We start from the raw sequence: 22,838 nt of genomic DNA on the forward strand, positions 1-22,838 counted from the left end.
CTGAGCCACAGTCCTGGATCCAGTCCAGTTCTTTCTGTTAAAATACTGCAGTTGCTATTGTGCTGCAGCGTAGGTATTGATGGATGGATGCTGAAATGCCAGGCTGTGCTTCTGGTTGACTTTTGTTGACTGACTTGAATATTCGCCACTTTGATGTGTCACAGATTAGTACTTCTCTTTATTTAGTGTTTCTGATAGAACGCTTTTGTGTTACGTTTGAGGTTTGGATTTAACAAATAAAAAACAATTTCAACTTTCCTTTACATTAAGAAGTGTAGGAAATGGTCACCGCATATCAAAACTGCTAAAAAAAACCAAACCAACCCTGGGAAAATTCTACAGAAAGTAAGCAAAATTAATATTGTGTAAAACCTTAATGAACAATGGAAATTACTTCTAATAAAGGGAACTCTAGGCCAAGCCTAAATAATCTACTCTGTTACCAATGTCTACCTAATTATTATTTTATCCTCGAGGTAAAATCCTTTTAATTGGCTTTTGGAAAGTCGGAATGGAAAACCCTGATGCCTTTACGTGTTTCCGTCACACTTACCCGGGAAGGAATACTCCTGCCTTTTGGTTTTGTCGGCTGGGGGTGTGGGGGTTAGGATTTGTTTTTTTTTAAGCTTAGAATCTGTTTTACCCCTCTTGCTTCCCAACTTTGGGCTGGGGCTGTTTAGGGCTTTTTCATTTTAAAGACACCCCCCGCCCCCATCGCAAGGACAGAAATCCGAGGGGAGGAAAATTCCTTCTGCCCGTGAAGCCGGTGCAAGCGATGTTCACCCCAGCAAAGAGCAGAGCAACAGCAAGCCGGTGCCTGGCCGCGACAGACGAACAGTTCACGCCGCGCGAGGGTGAAGGGCGTATCGCGACGAAGCCGGCGTCTGTCGGCGACGCACTTCTCCTCGCCCGCCGACTTCCGAGCGGGCGGGCGGGCAGCCCACGGCCCCGCGGCGCGGTCAGCGTCAGAAACCGAGCCCGGGACGCGGCCGAGCCGCGCTGCTCACGCACCCCCGGCCCACCCGAGGCCCCGGGCGGCCCCGGGCCCGCTGCACGCGTGGACGAGGCCGGCGCTTTTTGTTCGGCTGCGCCGAGCCCTTCTGCGTTCCGCCGGCCGCCGCGCTCCCACCACCCGGAGGCGGCGGCGGGCCGGGGGGCAGCCCCGCTCCTCGCCCGGCCGCCGGCGGACCCAAAGCCCCCGCGGAGGGCGGGAGGGACCCAGGGGCGGGTCAGAGGGTCCGCTGCCGACCGCGGCCTGCGCAGCCGGGCGAGGCCCGAGGCAGCCCCAGCAGCCGCCGCTTCCCTCAGCGCCGCCGGCGCCCGCCGCCCCGCACGCGCCCGACACGGCGGCCGCGGCCCCTCCCGCCGGCGGGCGGGACCATCTCTCCCCTCGGAGAGGGGGGGGGGGCCGCGCTCCGCCCCGGCTCCCCGCCTGGCCCGCCTCCCCCCCCGCGCCGCGCAGAGCGCCCCTCCGCATGGCGCGCGGCGTGGTCACGCCCAGCGCAGGCATTAGCGCCCCCCGGTGCGGGGCGCGAGCGCCCGGGCATCCTCCTGAGGCGGCGGCGGGAGCGGGAGCGGCTGGTCCCGGCACCTCGGAGCGCCGCGGGCGCGGAGCGGCTCCCAGCGCCGGCCCTGCGCCCTCCGCCGCCGGACAGCGCCATGAAGCCGGCGGTGCTGGAAGTAATGAGGATGAACCGGGTGTGCAGGATGGTCCTGGTCACTTCCGTGGGCTCCTTCATCCTCGTCATCTTCTATTTCCAAAGTATGTTGCACCCAGGTAGGGCACCGGCGTCGGCAGCGGCAGCGGGAGGGCAGCGCCCGGCCCCGCCGGAGCAGGTGGCGGGCGCCCCGGGAGCTCTCGCCGGTCCGGGCTGTCGCTTCCCGGTGCCGCTGCGGCGGTCTGGGCGCCCGGGGCAGCCGCGGGAAGGTCGCCTTCCCCCCCCCCTTCCCTCAGGAAACTTCCCGTGGGAGGCGGAAAGTTGGTTCGGTTTTAAATTTTGCTGTTTTTTTATTTATTTTGGATTTCTGTCGCGCGGTTGGGGCGCGGGGGACGGCGCCGGCAGCGGGGCCGCTTGTGCCCGGTGCGGGGACGCGGGGGGCCGGTCCCGGCAGTCGGGCTCCGGCGGTCGCTGCCGCTGCTCTCCCGGTGCGGGAGCCGGGGGGACGCTGGGGACCGTGGGGCGGAGGTCGGGGCGCGGGAACCCGCCGTGGGCTGCGTCGAGGCTGCGTCGCGCAGCTCGGCTGCGGGGTGTATCCAGCACGGCAGGAGAAAAATTGCTAATTTCATCTGTCAGTTTCTCTTTTTTTTTTTTTTTCCTTTTTTTCCCTTTTCCTGGCTGAGAAATGAGGTGGAAATTGCACTTTGCGGTGCCTTTTTGGAGGGAGCGGGCGGAGGAGCGATGCCTCGGAGCGGCAGCGGTGGCTGGCACTGGCCACGCTTCGATGGGCGATGCCGGGCTGTGCCCGCACGTCTCTCGAGCGTCGTGGCCACGGGCGTAGCGGTAGCAAAGAAGGGAATCGCAGCTTGCGGAAGAGGACCGTACTCGGTTTGACTGTCTCCTTCCCTTCTTCTGGCTACCAAGCCGCAGCTGAGGAAAAATTATTTTTCCTTGAAGTTTTTGGCATCGAAAGGTGGCCGCTCAGCACGCTGATAGGATTAGGGATGGGTAGGTCTGCCGTTCGGTGGTGAAGCCAACTCCTGCCTGGTGTTTTTTCTATCAGCTGTCTGCTCCTCTGACGTCGGTATCGTTTACCTGATGAACGTGTTCTTGTGTGGTGCCCATCTGCGTTAATACCTGCCGACTCCTTGGAAGAGTCGGCGTATTGTTTCTTTCCTGCCATGTCTGTTCCACGCTCGCTGGTTTCACCGGGAGCGCTCAGCCCTGTGCAGACCTGGGGAAGGCTTTATTTCAGGGCTTCAGGGCACCACGCAGAATTGTTGGTTGTAGCACAGCTTCACCGAAAGTGTGATATTTTCATTAGTTGCATTCCACAGGTGATACAGTTTACATACGTACTCAGAAAATTTGGCCAAGCATTATTCCCCCCCCCCCCCCCCCCCCCCCCTTATCTTTCAGATGAATTATACTGCTGGAACACAAACTCAGCATGCAGTAGGTGAGGTTAAATTAAATATTCTTCTGTGAATTTCTCAATGTAGAAAAATCTCCTTTTAAGAATTCTCAATATGCTCTGTAGCTAACTGCTAGAGATCATGGCTTTATATTCGTGCTGTTGTGAAACTATAAATAGGTTGGGATTTTAGTACAATTCAAAGGATTTACCATAAACTCCAAGGAGACAATGTGGTCCTGTGAAATCACCATGAGGATTATCTGCACCCATCTTCCGTTTGACATGTATTTGCGTTGTTAGTGTGAGCGGAGTAGATCTGGAAATAAACGCGATCACAAGCTGTCCCATCTTCATTGTACCTGTTTGATCATAACCGACGCTGCGTTTTTTTGTGGGCTGTTTCTATAGTGGAAACTGCCAGAGATCTATCAAACTGTAATCTAGACCCGTACAGAGTGCGGCAGCTTGGTTTACGTACGGTTTGTACGGCTCGAGCAGCACTTTCACCAGGTATCTATTATCTGATTGTGTGTATTACCATCTTGGTGATACAAGTGGCAGATTAATGTGGATTTCTTGGAGGGGCAGGGGAGATGGAGGTGATAGACCTGCCAATGTGATGTACATCACGTAGCAGGTCCTTCTGAAGCATTGTATCCTCATTTTAAGAGATGTCAGCAGCCCTTCTTGATGTATGCCTAAACTCACTGGAGCTGAATGCTGGGCAGAGTGCATGTCAAGTGGGATGGAGCAGGAGGTATTAAAAGTTTCCAAAATCTTGGCTGATGCCCTATTTGTTGTGGAGGGTGCTTCAGATTGTTGCTGGCCTCGACTGGAGTATGTGTCTTAGGATGGCTGCTGGAGGGAGCTGTCTCGTCTACCCTGGCTTGCCGCTTGGCACTGTTGTTTGGAGCTTACTGTGCTAAGATAGGCACTTTGCAATCAGAATTAGCTGAAAAAATCACACCCAAACCTTTTGGATGGAAAATAAGCTTAAGTTCTTTGCAAGAAGTGTCAACTCCTTATTCAAAATCTGGCAATTTCTTTCCCCTCACCAAGTTCTCTTGGTGAATTTCAGGAGACTTGTCTGCAGTTCCAAACAATTTTAGGTGTTACACAGAAGGGGAAAGATTCCAGAAGGCCGTCAAAGGAGTCCAGCCCCGCTTGGGGACAAGGCAACTCTTCATCTTTTAGATGGGCACTTTCCTTTTTAGGAGGTCTGAATGTGGATCTCTTGCTAGAAATATTAAAACAGCCCAGACTTCTACTGGCAGGTTGTTTTATTTGGGTTAAATAAACAGGAAAGTGACAGAGTTAACAGGAGTCTTTCTTAAAAACAAACAAACAAAAAACCTGAACAACAAAAACACACCCGAAGCCTGAGGCGGGGAAGGTGAGCTTAGCCTTAGCTTTGCGAGAGAAGGGATGTTGTGTCCCTTGCGCTGTATCTCTAATACCAGCGTCTTGGAGGGAGATCGGGTGCTTTTTGCTCCTTGTCCTTTCTGGCTCCATACCCATTCTTTGCTGGGAAGCTGGTGGTAAATGTGCTGTCCGGTTAACGCACCTCTGTGCTCGCTGAATTTTGGCAGAGATTGCCTACGTGCGGGGAACCCATGGTCCTGAATTAGGTTCCCTGGCTGATTGTTGGGGGAAGGTGAACGGTGCTGCTCTCCAGTGCTCAGGTGCACTGTAAAGAAAACTTTGGAGATGATCCTGGCTTTTGTGGCTTATCTGTTCGTTTGGGGACTGATTGTTCCTAAGGGAGGAATGACAGCGGGGACTCTGGTGTGTTTTCCTGTTGCCGTCTAGCCTTTTCTGAAAAGAAAAAAAACGTTCTGCAGTGTTTGCTATGGCCAGATGGAGATCTTCTGCGGCTCTTTGAGAATATTTCCCCCGTTCACCCTCCTGCCACATGCTGCCCGCATGACTGAGTGCAACCCAGTTATTGCTCCCTGCTCCTGGAACTTCTGTCTCCCTTCCATGGGTCAGTCTTGGGGCTTTAGCTGACAGCCCATCATAGTTCTGCTGCTGCCTTTCCCACCACATCAGTTTGCTCGCTAGTCCTTAGCCTGCCTATGCTTTCCCAGATGCGTTTGCTTTCTTCTGTAGGCGTCCCAGCTGCAGCGAGCAGGGGGGGCTGTGTGTCAGTAAGTGCAGGCAGGAGCTGCTCTGCTAGGCTGGGGTTAGACTGGCGGTCTGCTGACATCCTTCGAGATGAAGAATTCCACATAAAGGTAGAACAATTAAGACTGTCTTTATCTTACCTGAAACAGCTTTATGAAACTAACTTATTCTAGACCTGATACTATTTACTATTCCTCCCCGCCCCCCCACCTTGCAGACCAGAATGTTTTTCCTCCGTTTTTCATCTCCTGTTTTTAGACTGCTGCTGTTCTCCTATGGAAGCGAACAGAGGATAGATCCTCAGACTTGCCTTCTATCCATGATCATCTCAGTTACTCATGCAGCACTGTATGGCTGATGTCTACCTCTACTCAAATGTCAGAACAACTCAGATCACGAGATTTTTTTTTTTTTTTTTCCTTGTGTCTGAAGACAAGCTCGCCATTGGTTTTGATGCAAGATTCTATTTGAAAATCAATGCAGCGGTCTCCCATCTTGCAATTGATCCTTGCTTTCTCCCCTGCCTATAGAGGGGAATGAGAATCTGCAAAGCAGTGGATGTGTGGCATTCCTTTGATGGACTCCGTATACTGGTATTAAATTATTCTGTTTGGGATACTGAGAAACGGAGTTCATTTGACAGCCATGAGAATCTGGCCCTCATTGAACTGCATGCAGTGAAATCCATCCCCCAGTCGCAGGCAGCAATGCTGCCGTGCGCCTGCGAGGGGGCCTTGCTCTGTCCTTTTGTCGTGTGCCTACGAGCTTTTCAGTGATTTCCATGGGACTGCATCATCAGTGTGGGCAAACCTGCGCTGGTCCCTCTGCTCAAAGGTACTGATAGTCTGGAACTGCTCTTTGACTCTTCTGAAAGTCTACATAGTGAATATTAAACTTATTAGCGGGGCATCTTTTTCTGTCTTGGTACGTACCAGAGTGGCTTTTGCAACAAATGCTTGCTGACCTTAAGAAATAAAAATCCCTGTTTCTGAATGTATTCAAGCAAAAATTACCTGACACTGTCAACAGTAATGTCTTAATAAATTTTAATTTATCAAAATGCTTATTGCTCTACAGTTACCATTTCTACAATGTAGATTTTTATAAGCTCATAATTTCTTTTGTTACTATGACTCAGTATTGGGAAACTGCGTGCTGACTTCCATAGCATTGACACTCTGCATTCACAGATGTAGAAGTGTCGTGACTTGGCTAAAGTCTGACTTTTTCAGGGATAAAGTCACAGTGAATGGAAACTTTCTTTTTCATTTAGAAATAAACATGGACAGCAGAAATACTTTTTATGAACAAATTTATATAGTTGATTGAGTGCAACTAGTATGTCAATTTTATCTCTGTATAGGGTGAGCATACTTCAGAATTTTTAAATTGTTTCCATTACTTTTTAGAAGTGACAGGTAGTTTATCTTGTACTGTACCATGTAACTAACTCTGAAAGTGGTTCAGAGAATTGGAAGAAATTAGATCCATGTTACTTTTCCCAAAGCCAGCACTACTGTATTTTGTTTGACTCTGTTGCCAGACGTACTGTATCAAATCCTGCCTGACAAAGCTGCTGCAGTTGTCCTTGTGTGAATGTCATTCCAGCACAGGTTTTTTTTTTTTTCCCCTCTCAGCCCTGTTGGGCTGATGCATATGTATTATGTATCAACTCTAAGGTGATTCAGAGGGAATTAAGGATGGGGTTGTGGGACACGAGGATTTGAATCTAATGTTTTGTTTTTTTCTTGCATAGTGTTCACGTTGTTCAAGGCAAATGTTTGAGTTCTGTGTGTGAGTTGTCGAAGTGTCAACATGTATATAAAATGAAGCGTGGATGCATGGGTGAAGGGCCCCGTTCAAATCAATTAGAAGAGCAGGAGTTTCCCCCTTCACATTAAGGAAATAAAATGAAGTCCAGGAATTTTGTACTTGTGTAGACTTTGCGTGTCTGGGATAAAGACGAAGCGATGTCTGTGGTGGGTCAGTTAGATTCAGCAGCCACCTACTATATTACAAGGATAACGTTTCAAAGCACGTTCGCGTTTTGTTGGATGTTCCTGTTCCCTGTGGAGCCCATTCACGAAGGATCTTTGTGGACGAGGTAGGTATTTATCCTTACAGTTGCAATTCAAACTGTAGAGTTCGGTTAATTCCTCATTATTTGTATTTCAGTATCCAGGTTATAGATAGCGTTCTTTTGTTGTGGGCAGAATGCTTGCATGTGACAAAGTGGTGTTTCTGGCACAAGCCTTGTGCTCTAAGTAGAAACGAGACCACCAGGGACTACAGCAAACCAACGAGAGAATTCCTTTCCTAATTATCTCTGGCTCACGCCTCCAGACAGAGGGATTTTCTTGGATTCCAATTTTGTGAATGCAGTCAGTGGAGGATGTGGAGTGTTCCCCCTTTCGTGTAATTGTTTGGCACCTGAAACTAAGGTTTTGTGAATAAATCAAAATTCTGCTGCACATGCACTTGGATTCTGCGTTGCTTCTCTTCCATAATGTTATCTCCCATTTTTCATTTAATGCCAGATCGATGAATGTGGTTTGTTGGCTTGCCCTCTCCACGTGCTCCTTAAGAAGAGTTAGCTGTTGGTGAGATTGTGTGGAGTAGATCCATTCCTTCCTGTCAAACTGTAGTCACAGGTTTTCGTATGAATGGCTCATGTTAGGTTTCAGCTCCCTCTTCACTGTCCTCCTGGGCTGTCACACCAGCTGTAGGAACTACGAAGTACCTAATGAAAGGCAGCCAGTGCACAAATAACGTGCATTTATGTATAAGGAGTAAGTACACCAAGGGTGGTGACCATCCCGTGGTAGCGTCCATCCTCTGCTCTGCCCCTGCTGTGATGCCCGGTTCGGTCCCTGGGGACTGGTGGGGAGCCCCTCGCACAGGATGTGGGAATTGCAGGTGTGGACCTGGCTTGTTTTACCTGTTCCACTCTGTGAACTTAGAGGGTTGAAAAGCTTTGTGCTGCTAAGTCTCGGAGAGACAGAGTGGATTGCAGGGCTCTCATTTCTGTGACATGCTAGCAGAACTTTGACCAAACAGCGTGGTATGAATAGGTGCAGCACAAGCATTCGTTAATTTGCAGCAACTGAACTTTCCCACGTGGCTCAGGGAGGCTTCCCCATGTTAAAGAAATTACCCTGCCTGATGCATTTCATGTTTAAATATCTGGTTTGTTTTTATTTTAAACTAATATGCTCTTTTGGGTTGCTTTTTACACCTTGCCCAATGTTGGCAATGAAAGGAAATGACAGCTTTGCTTTTGGTGTTATTAATTTTACACGCTAAAAATGAGGTCCTAAATGAGGCATTAACCTGTAGGTTGTAAGTATCAGAAGGGGATGTTGTTTAAAAGAAAGAAAATTAGATGGCTGCCTCTGGAAACTGTGGAGTAAAATGTCATGAGAGCATACCGATTGACATTGAGGCTAGATTTGGAAACATAATATTTCACTTTTTTCCTCCTGACGAATTTGAATCTCTGGATTAAAGAAGCTGAATATGAGCACTCATAAAATGCTGACTTAAGAGGGCTGCGCACACAAATGTGTGTGGATGCGCACACGCACCCACCCATCTTCTCTCTCCCTACCAGATCTGTAGCTGGCAGCCCAGGCAATCCAAATGCATTGGTTTCTGAAGCGCAAATCCTTTTCTCTAACAAGGCTGCTGTGAGGCGTATGAAGTTCTTTGTTATTAAAAGAAATCCCAGAAGTGCCAAGGGCTCCACATAGGTGCCTTTGTTATTTTGCTAATTGAAACATATAGTCAGTGTGGTTTCTCATTTCTGTTATTTCTTCTCAACTTCTACATGTTTAGAAACATCCAGCTTGAGAGAAGTAATGATTTTATGAATTCTTCCTAAGCTGCGGAAGAGGAGGAATTTTTATGGGGTTATATCGGCTTAAACAGTCAGAGTGCCTCTTGAAGGTAGCCTTCATCTTGTTTGTGCCAGGCTGTAGATGCTGAAGGATGACTTTGCATCCGTTAACTATCAATCACTGCTGCAATGGCTTCACACTCCTATGAAAAAACTTAAAAGCAGGTGCTGGGGGAAATGGAAAATACAAGCAATGCAATTGAGCAGAATTTCTCATGGCACTGTGATTCCTGAGGTTTGGGAGCTGGTAACTGTACAACAAATGGTGTGAAGGTGGGTGGACCACACCGTGGCAAAACAGGTGTGAAATGCTCACAAATGCTGTCTGCACTTCGATTTGCAAGGAGAAGTAGCCTTGATTTCAAGGATGTGAGTAAAGTGATCTGCATGTGGTTCTGCAGGATCCGACCCCGCTGCGCTCTCTTCTCTGGTTGGTGAAAGGGGAGGATGTGGTCCTTCTCAGCTGTGTGTGGTCTGCAAAGGGGCAGCTGCTGCTCCTCCTTTAATTGTTGTCACAGGCTAAAAGGTGCCATCTTTAGTAATCTTCATATCACAAGATTACATCTTTTTATGTCACTTGGCTGGGTGGTGGGAGACTCTGGGTTTTAATTGCAGAGTCCACAAAGAATAATCCATGAGAAATATGAAGCTTTGTTGGGTTTCAGTCAGCTTCTTGAACACATGTGCTGTAAAAAGCAAAGAACTGTGGTTTTTTTTCTAGTTTGTTTTAAAAGCCAACACTTTCTATTAATTTTTAAGACATTCTGATAATTCAAGATATGTTTTGTAAATGGTAAAAAGGTGGGTTTCAGGACCCTCAGAGTAATGCCTTCTGAATTCATGTAACAAATGACATTGTAGCTAGCCATTTTCATGTGGTTTTTTTTCTGAGGAATTGATTATATAATGGGGTGAAAAAGTTTAAAGTGGATAACTTGTAGGGATTTTGGGATTAGGGAAGGGAAGGTAGACATATAATTAATAAGGTGGTTATAATTGGATCCCGCGGATGATCTCTACTGTAATATCTCATCTTAAAACAAAGAGCTTTAGGTAGTTAAAATCCTTTTAAAGGTTATTCGCATTATTGTACTAAAACGTTGATTTGGTGTGCAGGCAGAACAAAAATGTCTGTATTATCTGAAGTGACCTGACACGCAGTAGCACATTCTGCACCCACACTGGTGGCTACCAGGAGCCAAATATGTCCTTCTAGTAATCTGTACTTTTACAGCCTGTGTTGGAAGTGAGAGGAGAGAATTTATAGTAACTGAGGGGGAGGAAATGAACACTTTTTAAACACTTGGTGATTAATAAAATGTTTCAGTTGGGGTCATAAATGTAAAACTGATAAAGCCTGTCTTGATTATGTATTTTGGTCTTGATTAACTTCTAAAATACATTTGAGTTTCCAGATGGGGATAAGCACTATATCTTTGGAGTTAAATGTGTGTGTGTGTGCACGTAATTATGAAGTTGATGTAACTGCTAATCAAGAGGAACAAATACACCAGAGGAACCAGGGTGGTTCCTGACACATGTTCTCTGCCTCCCCAGCATTGCTGTGTCCCGTTCTCTTGGTTTAGTAATTGCGGCAAGATCAGCCATAGAATCATAGAATGGTTTGGGTTGGGTGGGACTTTTAAAGATCATCTGGTCCAACCCCCCTGCAGTGAGCAGTGCTGTCTTCAACTAGATCAGTTTGCTCAAAGCCCTGTCCAACCTGACCTGGAATGTTTCCAGGGATGGGGCGTCTGCCACCTCTATGGGCAACCCGTTCCACCATTTCACCACCCTTATCGTAAAAAAAACTTCTGCCTTGTATCTAGTCTAAATCTACCCTCTTTTAGATTAAAACCATTACCCCCTTGTCCTATCGCAGCTGGCCCTGCTAAAAAGTTTTACACCATCTATCGTATAAGCCACTTCTAAGTACTGATGGGGCACAATGCGGTCTCAGTGGAGCCTTCTCTTGTCCATCCAGCTGAACCTTGTGCAGAGTTCCTGCTGCCTTTGCACTGGCAATCGTGCGAACCGTGCCAACTGATCGCTACCTCTCATCTTCCTTCTCTTCCCAAAGAGAAGGAGGACTAGACTTGGTGGTCCTTTGTGGCAAGTTTAGGGAACCTCAGGCAGGATGATCACGGCTGCTAGGCTGTTGCAGTTGGGATTTTGTTTTGGACAAGCCGTAAGGTTTTTAGGACTGTTTCTGAAAGGAGTGCATTGATGAGTGGTTTCAATTTGCTGGTGGATTGATTGCATGAGGTCTGCATGATTGACTGGAGGAGTCAATGGTTGCTTTTCAGTTGATTTTAGTGAGCTCTGGGTCAGGTCCACTGTGCCAGAGCGTAGACTTTTTGAATTGCATAAAGGGCACACATCCTCTGTGGTGGTAGAAATACAGGTTTGCAGACCTGGGTAGAGCTCTGAGTTTCTCACCTGTAAATCTAGGTCAGCTCCATTGACTTGGTTATATCAATTCTGGATCAAAGCTATCATAACGAAAAGCAGAATTTGTCCCTATGTCTTCCTACAAAGTAATATACAGTAGAATAACAGCTTTGCTTCTCTGCTTTCTCACTCACTTGTCCCTCACAGAGTATTTCTGCATTCAAGTGAATGGTAGCTTTTCCCACATAGACACGCTTGAAGTGTTGAAGGGGGTGGTGTCTATTCTCATTAGCGTCAGTGGAAATGACATTGACAGATAAGCTATATGTAACCATTAGCATGCAGGCCATCAATATGATCGAAGTCTTCTGGTCCTGCTGTAGAGCTTCTCTATCCCACGCAGAAGAGGCTATAAATATTTCTGGTGTGACAGCAATAAGTATAATTGCATTAAAGAAAAAATCTGGGAAAAAGTTGAGGCTTCTGGAGCTGTTAACTATTTTGAGATAAAGCTCTTTTGAGATACTAAATGATCTGAAATGGATAATATAAGGCAGACATTATTTAATTAAAATTATAGTTGTATTTGGCTGTCTTGATCCAGCTTGGTGTTTTTTTTTCCCCTCAGAGCACATCAGTGTTTCTGGTGAGTCTTTCCTAATTCTGTTGCCTCTTTCCTGAATGCTTTTCTTAAAATCTTCCAGAGCAGGTAGAGCAAGAAGAATTTTTGCAGAGGGAGCCAGAACAGTTAGCAAAACAAAAACACACACGGGGCTATTGTATCAGAATGATCAGCAATGCACAAAGCCTATACATCAGTATAATGTCAGTGACTCACGGCCTCATCTATCTCAAGAATGCTGTAACCAGCATGGTAACACGTTACTGTGAGAACTCTTTGTGCAGCTAGAAATACGTCTCATTCCCTCCAGTCTGGTTGGGCACCAAGGGAAACGGGCCATAGTTCTTGCATGTTCAAACTAGCTTGGGTTGTTTCCCATTGCCAATCTTTACCTAGATGTTTTCCCTCTTCATTTTAGTTTTCTTTCTACTTTTTAAACCTTCTCCTTGTTTTTGTGTTCATTGGGATGCGATGTCAAAAGAGCAAGAGGGATTTATTTCATGTTCCCTCTCCAGCTGTGAGGAGATCTCCTGTCATCAGGCTGTACCTCAACAGTTTATGGCTAGTGGAAGCCTGGAAACACTGCTGAACATCAAGCCATGTGTGTTGTAGGTTAGTTAATGGCAAGTTTGTGCTTTCCTGCTGTCTGCTGCAGTTGAAAGCTTTCACTAGCAGCAAGTTAGGAGCAGTATTTCTGGAAATGTTTGAGAGGTTGGGCCCAAGTCTACTTCTGTGCTAGTAATACTTTGCTTTAATCAGAAGGCTTAAAAATATTCCACAAAGTAGGTCCATACTTTCTTTTTCACTCTACAGCCAGGGAAACTGAGGCATGGACAGGAAGGGTATGTGTGTAGGGTTCACAGAATCACAGAATGTTAGGGGTTGGAAGGGACCTCTGTGGGTCATCCAGTCCAACTCTCCTGCCGAAGCAGGGTCACCTACACCAGGCTGCTCAGGACCTTGTCCAGGCGGGTCTTGAATACCTCCAGAGAAGGAGACTCCACAACCTCCCTGGGCAGCCTGTTCCAGTGCTCCGTCACCCTCAGAGGGAAGAAGTTCTTCCTCATGTTCAGATGGAACTTCCTGTGCCTCAGTTTGTGCCCGTTGCCCCTTGTCCTGTCACTGGGCACCACTGAAAAGAGTCTGGCCCCATCCTCCTGACACCCACCCTGAAGATATTTGTAAGTATATATTAGGTCCCCTCTCAGCCTTCTCTTCTTCAGGCTGAACAAGCCCAGCTCCCTCAGCCTTTCCTCATAGCAGAGATGTTCCAGTCCCCTCACCATCCTTGTAGCCCTCCGCTGGACTCTCTCCAGTAGCTCCTCATCTTTCTTGAACTGGGGAGCCCAGAACTGGACAGAGTACTCCAGGTGGGGCCTCACTAGGGCATGGATTTGGTTAGTGGTTTCCCACCAGGTTAGTGGCACATTCAGGAATAAAACTTGAGGGTGGAATGGTTTTGTGGAGCCTGACATCTGCATGATTTAAGGGCTGCAACCACCTGTAGGGTTGGAATAGACCATAATGCAAACTAGATGTCAGGCACAATCAAAGTTCCAGCTCTCAGCCCAAGGGACACCACTGCAGCCCCATCCAGATGTGTTCTAGGCTTGTGAGGATGACTGTTGTGGGCAGTCTTGTGTGTCCTTCATAATGCTCCTGCCAGTAAAATCCTCCTGTTGTAGATACATGCATCTTCAAGAGCTCCTTTTGAGCTTTTCTGTACAAGGTGTTGCCTCCACGGGACCATGAGTTGTGCCCCAAGGCATCTGAGTGCTGATGCCAAGCTACAGACATGTTCTGCTTGGTTGTACTGCAGAGCAGAGACATAAAGAGTTCTTGTTTCTATTTTTTCACTGTGTTTTGCCTTTATGTTAAGGTTTCTAAAGTGTAAATCTTCCGTCTGTATGCCCTGACAAATTTTGAATGGCCTTTCTTTTCTGGATCAGAAGTTGAAGGCGTACTTAAGGAGAAACATCAAAAGCCCTCGCTAGCTCTTGGGAAGTAATTCTAGCTAGTGGGTTCTAATACTTCAGCATTGTGCACCCAGCTTAAAGTCAGGCCACATAAATAGAGCTTGGAAGCAAGCAGCAAAGCATCCTCCTTTTCAAGCCGAGTCCAGTGCAGTTTGCTGCGTAGGAAACATCTGACTTTTGTGGTGCTTCCATCGGTTGAGAGATGTAGTCGTTGACTAGGAGCATGGTGTTGCCCCATGGAAGAGGGACACTGCAGTGCAGGAAACTGGGGTTTTCCTGCCAGTTCTTTCCTGTCCTATGCAGACAGATTTCAGCTACTTCATTCTTCAGCTACCTTCTCCCTTGCACTATCTAAGCAACAGACAGCCTTTTCTTTGTCTGGAAAGGTTATCTTCTGCGTAGTGTTCAACGCAGAAGAGTGATTGTCTAGGTGAAAGTGTCATGGCAATGCTATTATACAAGTGTCTGTTGAGATGTCACGTTATGGTTTGGATGTAGACAGACTGAGATGGAGGCCATGCCTGTGCTCAGAAATCTCTTCTGGAACAGCAAGCTTGGCTTACTCTAGGTAGTGTTGTGCTTGGACAGCTTTTGCCAGTGAAAATTTTACTGGATTGATGATCAATATAGGTGACAATAAGGCCTGCCTCTTCCCTCTTTTTTTTCTTTTGCCTTTGTGTACTAGAGGTTTTGCTGGCAATTCTAAGTTTTATTTAAAAAAAAAAAAAGAGAGAAAAGAGCACATACAATAAAACCATACCCTTTCTCTGATCTTCCTATGTCAGCAAAGCTCTTAAGTGTTGATCATGATCCATCCTGGTTTTTACTCACACACCCGTGGTTAACATATCCGTAAATTCACATACGGCCTCTCTATGAAATAAGATATTGTCCTGTGCTTTGCTCATTCTTATTTTATTGCAGTTTTAAGGTCGAAGTTCCTATCGCTTATATCAAAAAGGTAACATTGATCTGTGTGAGGGGCTGCAGCTGCTGGCCGATGCTCTCCGAGATCCTTCCCTTTCAGACTTCCATGTTCTCTGTGGTGCTTATGGGACATTCCTTGAAACAGATATCTCTGGTGTAGCATTTCATGAACATGTTTGCTACAGCTCAGAACAGCCTCAGATTTAAGTCTGGTATAATCTTCAGTTCCTATGGAGGTCTGGAGCATCAGAAGTAACGCTTCATGTAATGCTGTTCAAGGTGGGGAAAAGGATTATTTATAATACCTGCTACTTAATAGGTTTGAGAGGATGTTTTTTACCTCAGTCTTGCAAACGTGAACAAAAAAACTTCCCATCTATCTTGCTGAACCTGTGTGACTGTTTCCCACAAGTGCACAGGACTAGCAGCTGTAGCCTGTGAACAGCAGCAAGACGTTTCGAAGAGACAGACCTTTTGTCAGCACTGCAAGGCATCTAGGAATACTTTTCCTCCTGGCTTTTCCCTCCCTTCTGATCTTTTTCTCTGTCCCCCTCCTCAGTCCAAACAAGCGTAGCCAAAAATACACCTGTATCTGTGAAATTCTGGGGTTTATTGGCTTCTTGCTCATCCGTCAGAGATTAATTTTGTATTGAATTATGAAAAATGTTGCTCTGCCACGAGTTGTGGCTGGTACGAGATTGCCAGCACGCTACATCTGTGTTTGCACATTCAGGAGAGGGGCTACTGTACAACTTCAATTATAGCCTAAAAATACATATGGAGTCTTTTTTTGACGTTTAACTTCCTTGCCGGAAATAGCAGGGTTGTGTCATGTTTGTCATCTTTTCTAGCTGTAGGCAGTTTTAAGCACGACATAGTTATGTAGCAAACTGAAAAACATACACCCGTCATCCTCAAGCGAAGGCATGTAGGAGTGGCACTATGGCCACACTAAATGCCACGTATGTGGAAATTAAAGGAGCTGATTTTTGAGCAGACAAGCAGTGTTTATGTGTTTAATTTATGTAGTAGCCCTTTCAGTTCCCATCTGTTCCTGGTTTTGGCAACTGGGTTTGCCATTTTTTAACAAGTGAAGACATTGTCAAGTTCAGGAAAGAAGACCTGGATTTTACTTTACTTGCTGCTTTCTTCACCTCCGTTATAAGGTGATCCCTAGGGAGAAGATGATGACCCCAGCAAGCAGGGAAGCTTTGTCTCCCTGGACTGCCAATAATCTGTCACTACAATAGAAGGTTGAGAGGTCAAAATTGCAAGTTAAGCACTTATGACCCGAATGTATCTCACTTTCTCATATGCAAGTGAGGCAGCTGCAAGGGGTCGTGCTGCAAATTAACATGATCCAAGCGCCCTGTGTTTGGGTTTCTGCATCCATGGCTAAAGTATGACTGGGATGGCTTGTTAAGGACTTTCATCCAGATCAGAGGGTGCAAAGATCAGAGTTCAGATTCAAGTGGACCATAGCAATTAGCTGGCAGGAAGGAGGGGTTGATTGGTTCCTGCCCTGCTTTAATCTCTAGCCTTCCTCTTCTGCAGCGCCAGGACGCTCTCTGCTTTTCTTTTAACGTGGGGGAGTACAGGTTTCAGGGAGCAGTGGCAATGAGATGGGAGTTGAGGGTGCGCCCATGGCAGGGAGTGCCCTCAGTGAGGGGGTGCAGCAGTGCCCAAGTGGGGTGGTGACATGCTCTGGCCGTGGTCCCAAGTAGGGTGAGGTAACAAGTTGAGAATATGTCCACCTAGAAGATAGGGCTTGACCATAAGAAAGTCATGAGGCCCATCCAAGAAGACCAGCCAGTTAACTTTGGACATCAGGAGAAAGGCTGGGTGTAGGGCCACCCATGACATAGGTTAGGTCAGGACTGGGTGCCCAGGCCTGAGCTTAAATAGACATTTGTGGACAGGGAGTGTGGGTGAGGGCTCATAGGGAGAGTGGTCAGGGTGACTAAGGCGTGTTGGTGCCCTGAGGGCCCTGGCAGTACGGTTGCTAGCTCATGTGTATGATCTGCTGACTTACCAACTTCTGGAAGAAGCTCTTGTGACAGGTGTTACAGATGACCTTGCACTGCAGAGGAGCCTGGAGACAAGTGGTGGGCAGTGAGAAGAATTTGCTGTGCTGGTTGTTCCACCACCACCATCATAATAAGGGTTTCATGTTTTGTGCAGATGTAATGTGTTATGCTTAGTGTTTGACCATAAGAAAGTCATGAGGCCCATCCAAGAAGACCAGCCAGTTAACTTTGGACATCAGGAGAAAGGCTGGGTGTAGGGCCACCCATGACATAGGTTAGGTCAGGACTGGGTGCCCAGGCCTGAGCTTAAATAGACATTTGTGGACAGGGAGTGTGGGTGAGGGCTCATAGGGAGAGTGGTCACTCAGGCAGGGCACTCCCTGCCATGGGCACACCCTCAACTCCCATCTCATTGCCACTGCTCCCTGAAACCTGTACTCCCCCACGTTAAAAGAAAAGCAGAGAGCGTCCTGGCGCTGCAGAAGAGGAAGGCTAGAGATTAAAGCAGGGCAGGAACCAACCAACCCCTCCTTCCTGCCAGCTAATTGCTATGGTCCACTTGAATCTGAACTCTGATCTTTGCACCCTCTGATCTGGATGAAAGTCCTTAACAAGCCATCCCAGTCATACTTTAGCCATGGATGCAGAAACCCAAACACAGGGCGCTTGGATCATGTTAATGATCCATGCATGCAAACTTTAGACTTTCCCAGTTTTGGATGTTAAATGTGAAGATGCTTTAGGAGAGGGGGGCGAAAAAGGAATCTTAAGCCACAACACTGAAACCTGTAGCAGTTTTAGCCAGGAACACCGCACGCCTACTGAATAGCTGCTTCAGACCTGGTGAAGTTTAGTTATCCTTTAGATGACCAGAAAAACATCTGGTTTAATCCTGGGATTTGCAGCATTGTTGCAATATTTAAGCCCACGGTTTGGGAAGAGATGGGAACAAGAGGATAAAAGGTTGGTGGGGTATGAACGTGTACATTATCTTAACTTCTGCTAAGGGGGAAGAGTCCCTACAAGGGGAATCTGGTTCTTTGTAATTATTTATTCAGAGGAAAACTAGTTACTTTCTGCTAAACGGACACAGATAGCCTGGGAGATGTCTGTAGAGGGACAGGACTGACTTTCTGACTGTGCAGTACCTGGCAGCGTTAGCTCATGACAGGCATGTACATTGAAGGTCACGGCTTTTTGTTGCTTCCTCCTCTTCTGCCGTGAATGTGCTGCCCTCTTTGGTTTACTGGCTCTGGTGGTGCCGATGTGCAAACTACACCAGCGTGCTACTCCATGCTGGGCCATTCTACATGGTTAAGCTTGGTACACCTGCGGAGCTGGAACTGGTGGTGAAGCAGGCAAAACCTGATCAAAGCACATGCCTAATTGGATTTCTAGATCATGCTTTAAAAATGTTGGATTTTCAAATTAGTGGGCATTAATACTGAGCAGAAATGCGTCACCAGGTAGTTTTTTTGAGTCAGAACTTCAGGGTAATTAAAAAGAGATTACTGAACTTAATATTATTAAATGCTTTCATTAAATAAAGAACACCATTTGAACCTGTGGATGCACGTAGGAAGTGTGCTGATCCATTGCCTGCAGCTTGACGTTAAGACAAGAGAAGCGTTTTTGCAAGTATGGACAAAGGGACCTGCTGGTCACTGGGACTTCCTTACTGTTGGCTGTGCACAAGGCTCATCTGGAGGGAGGGGACTGTGATTCCAAGGCGGTGCACAGAAGAAATGTTGGTGGGTTCAGCCAGATAGTGTCAACCTAACTAGCAATAGATTCCATGGTCTGCATTAAAATAATAAATGGAGAAGTAAAATTATAATTACTAATTTACATTTTTATCCTTTTGCCACGTATCCTAGTTAATTTGCAAATGAATATTCTTTTGTGGTGTTGCCTGTCAATCAGGTGCATTTCATTCTGCCAGTCACCACCTTAGGATTGGATTATTGGTGCTAACAAATAATTCAAATTAAATTGGAAGGTAACAGGTACAAGTGAGAGCAGTTTATCTCTAGTTGTAAGGACAAGCTCCCTAATTCTCAATTATGTGTCACTCAGTTCCATTGTGACAAGAATTTATTAACCTTGTCTTACGAGCAATTTAGTATACCACTTTCTACTGCTAAAGATCGCATTTTTATGATGTGTTATTGATTAATATTGTTAGTGTTTGTGTTTTACCACCAGTTATTCTTGGCTGTAATTTCAGTCTTGTGCTTGACTGCTTTTCCTTTTTATTTTTGCTAAAATACATTATTCAGGGACAATATCTTAAGGAAGACACTTCCACCTGTGCACAGGACTGGGAAATGTAAGTAATTACTTGTGTTCCACTGTGAATTTTCAGCTGCGGTTGGATGAGCACTGGAACCGGCTCTACACCCGCAAAAAGCGTTTCCTCCCTTTCTGGGCTGTGATGGTGCATGGGTTTGTAGTGGTACAACTGACCAGCTCAGCAAACTGTCCCAGGTGAACAATAATGTTAAATAAAAGTCAGATTTGTATCTGAAGACAGGTTGGTCAGAAAGACTTGGAAGCCAGAAGAGAGTTTCTTAAGAGTTTTCTAGAAAGACTAACTGAAAAGTGAGATTTGTTTAACATTTTGATTTTGGTCTTTACAGCATTTCTGTGGAACAGCAGTAGCACAGGCGGTCATGCTGCTTGGCTTTGCCAGTGACTATTACAATGCTAGAAGTAAGCTGCGCACTACCCGGGTTGCCAGTTTTCTTGTCTTGAAAGGAGGCAAGAAGAGAAAACAGATACATCAATGACGTGAAAAACAAATGCTTCTTGTTTTAGCTTCATATACCACAAAAATTCTCCTGCTTTATGTTAGTGTGAAAGAGACAGATTTTATGGCGTCAAAGAGTGTAGTCTGGAGCTTGGAGTTCTAGTGAAGCCAAACCTTAACTGGAGTTGAAGTGGGAAGTTTGTCAAGTGATCTGGCTGTAAAAAGTTAGATCTCAGGAAAGAACTTAAATTTCTGTCAATTTATACAGTGTTAATCTCTGCAGAGCAGTTCTTAATGCAAGATTGACAATTTGGGTCATGTTTGAAATTGATTCAGAGATTGGTCCTTGATGGTTTTAAATCCAATTCCAAAGCTGACTTGCGAGTTGGGATTGAGGATCAAAGCCTAAACATTTCATTTCAAGCTTGAGGGTCAGACTGAAGGGTCTTGTTTTAAAGTGGGGTTTTGTTGCATACTGTATCTTCAAGTGCAAAATGTACCATTGTACTGAAAATCTCCAGTCTTTGAGGCTTAGACTCATTGAAGATGAAGGTGAAGCTGTTTGTGTACTTGTAAGCATTATAAGAAGAGACCTCAGTAAGAATAAAAAAGTGCAAGTGGCACAGAGAGCTCTGGCAAAAGAGAAACATTGCTATGCAGTTTAAAAGATGAATGTTTGAAGGCGACAGCTTTGCCTGTGTTTGAAGTTTGTAGCATTTGTGGGTAAGGACGTGCTGCCTTTTCTCAGGGAGGGAGGCTGGGCAGGATTTGTTAGCCTCGAGAGGATGGCATCTTTGGTAGGATATAGTCACTTTTAGCTGCTACTGCATCAATGCAGAGAGCTAATGGGCTTATGGCTAATGCAACGAGGAAAAGCCAATGCAAGGAAACATGCTTACAGACATGGCTGTAACTAAGTTACACCTCTGAACCATCCTTACGGGCACAGCTTTCAAACCCAGTGCTTGGCAGAGCTGAAAGAGATTGGACTCTTCTGTCATTCTGTCATCATGTATCAGCGTCGTCTTGCCTTTCCTCACCTGTGTGACGTACTGCAGGTACTGCAGTGCGGGCGTGCAACATGCCAGCCGGGAGGTGAGGATGGGCGGAACAGGACCATCAGGAGGTCACAAGCTGAGGGCGTAGGGAGATGCTTCAGAAAGAAATGAGGGCAGAACAGTTAAATGTGCATGCGAAGAGGGAGTCTGTTCATTTGCCTGACCTCTTTCTGTGTTTCTTACGTTAGTCATCTGTGTATCGTCCACTGCGTGTCAGCTGTGTACAGTTGGCTTTGCCCTGGCCCTGTGTGCTCGCACTCCACTGCTCTGCTGGCTCTGGCACTTGCCAGTTTGATGGGACAGTTCATCGGAGAACTGTTTTTTTTGGGGGGTGGGGGAGCTGTGTGTGCATACGTGTGTCCCTCCCAAGTAGCAGTTCATGAGTTCGGTGCCTTGGGCCAGGAGGTCAGTGTGGTGTGGTGAGCTGCTGGGCAGGCGGTGAGGTTGGAGCCGCCGGCACCGTGCATGGTCGCAACCGGGTGGACCTTTTGGTGAGCTGTCGGTGTGGCCCTGACCCGACTCCATCACAGCTGATGAGTTTCAACAAGCAGCAGATTTCCCATTTGCTTTTAAGAAGTCACTTCTTTCTATTTTCCCTTTCCAGTAATTCAGTCTTGAGTGGACTGTAACAGAGCCAGTTAAAGATCGGTACAGTGAAGAGGCACGTCTGTTTAGAAATTGCAAAGAATTAAACATTTGGCAATAACGGATGTGTCATTTTTGGCAGGATCCAAAGAGCTCGGAAAGCGCCTTTTCTTCATTAGCGATCCAAATTTTATCACCGCTCCTGTGCTTTGCAAGCTCTCTCGGTGAGGGTGAGATGATGTAATTGCATAAATCCAAGATTTTCTATTTTTTATGAAGGACAGAAGCTTTGGATGTGGACTTGGTGCTGAAATGTGCTGGTTCTAGGTCACCTTTGTCTCCCTCGGGCACAGAGAGTGCTGAAAGCCAAGAGGATCTGTGTTGGTCAGAGCTGCTTTAGGTTCTGCTGTCAAGCAGAGGCTTCCAGGGAATGCTTTGTTATGTGGATACATATGAAATGAGAAGGGTTTTCTTTTATTGAATTTTTTTATCCCAAGCTCTCTGCACCTCCGATGTGCCCCTAACAACATATCATTTTTGGTGGTTCTAGGAAATCTTAGAGGGTTTTATTTAAAACTGTCTCTGGTGGCTTTGAACTAGCCCTAGAGTCTTAATTAAACATTTTTGGTCAGGCGTGACTCCACAGTGACTCAAATCCTTTGCCTTTACCTTTAGTGTTTTGTTTTACTTAATCAGTGTTAAGAGAGCTTCCATTAAAAATTATTTTAATCGACCTTTTTCTGTCTTTATTCAAGTTTTCATTTCTTAGTGATCTGTCCCTTCCTGAATCTTTCCTTTTCCCTATCTCCTGCCACAAACTAGATTGTTTCCAAAGCATGTGTTGCTTTTCTGTTCTTTGTCCTGTTCCCTGAACCCTTATTTGTATTCCCTTCACTCTCTCTGGCCTTGCTTTACATAGGAGTCAGCTGTTGCTCAGCCACCCACCAGTGGTTTTATCGCAGGAGTAGGTGTGGGTAAAACTTCAAAGAGTGAAAAGTTGCACTGTCAAAGGCAGCTTTGGGGTCCCTGTAAAGTATTTCCAAACTCTGTTAGTAGTTTTATCTGAATACGTAAAAATATCTGAACAATTTACATAGAGCAGGTTTTGGAAACATCTTTCTCCCAGCTCACCAGGTTGGGTTTGCAGGCTCCGTGCTTTCTGACAACCCACATGCTAATTTGCTTGCTTAAGGAAGTTGAAACTGAGAGTCTTGCCTGGTTTTACCCATTCGAGATGAAGGAATTAGTGTTTCTTAGGTGGCTCCCAGTGAGGTAGAGGAATTAAATTTGTGACTCCCCATTTTTCAGAAGGGAGCCCATGGCACTGAGCAGTGGGGTTGCTCAGGTCTGGCATCCTCTTCATCTTACAAAGCTGTCCTACTTGGCCAAGAGGGTCAGCTAACATGGCT

General features: G+C 46.4%; 1 protein-coding gene across 2 annotated transcripts in view; it reads left to right on the plus strand.

The window, feature by feature from the left end:
• Window positions 1-1,533: 1,533 nt before the first annotated feature.
• The window catches only part of CHST11 (carbohydrate sulfotransferase 11), a 179,020-nt gene continuing 157,715 nt past the window's right edge, over window positions 1,534-22,838 (plus strand). The window contains exon 1 of one of the 2 annotated variants that reach the window (XM_075429078.1): window positions 1,534-1,777. In XM_075429078.1, the coding sequence (XP_075285193.1) occupies window positions 1,660-1,777 (118 nt within the window). In that variant the 5' untranslated portion in view covers window positions 1,534-1,659. The remainder of the gene's footprint in view (window positions 1,778-22,838) is intronic. The other variant, XM_075429079.1, reaches the window with a different exon arrangement.

This window comes from Opisthocomus hoazin, chromosome 8 (genome assembly GCF_030867145.1).
Source record: "Opisthocomus hoazin isolate bOpiHoa1 chromosome 8, bOpiHoa1.hap1, whole genome shotgun sequence".
Taxonomy (NCBI): Eukaryota; Metazoa; Chordata; class Aves; order Opisthocomiformes; family Opisthocomidae; genus Opisthocomus; species Opisthocomus hoazin.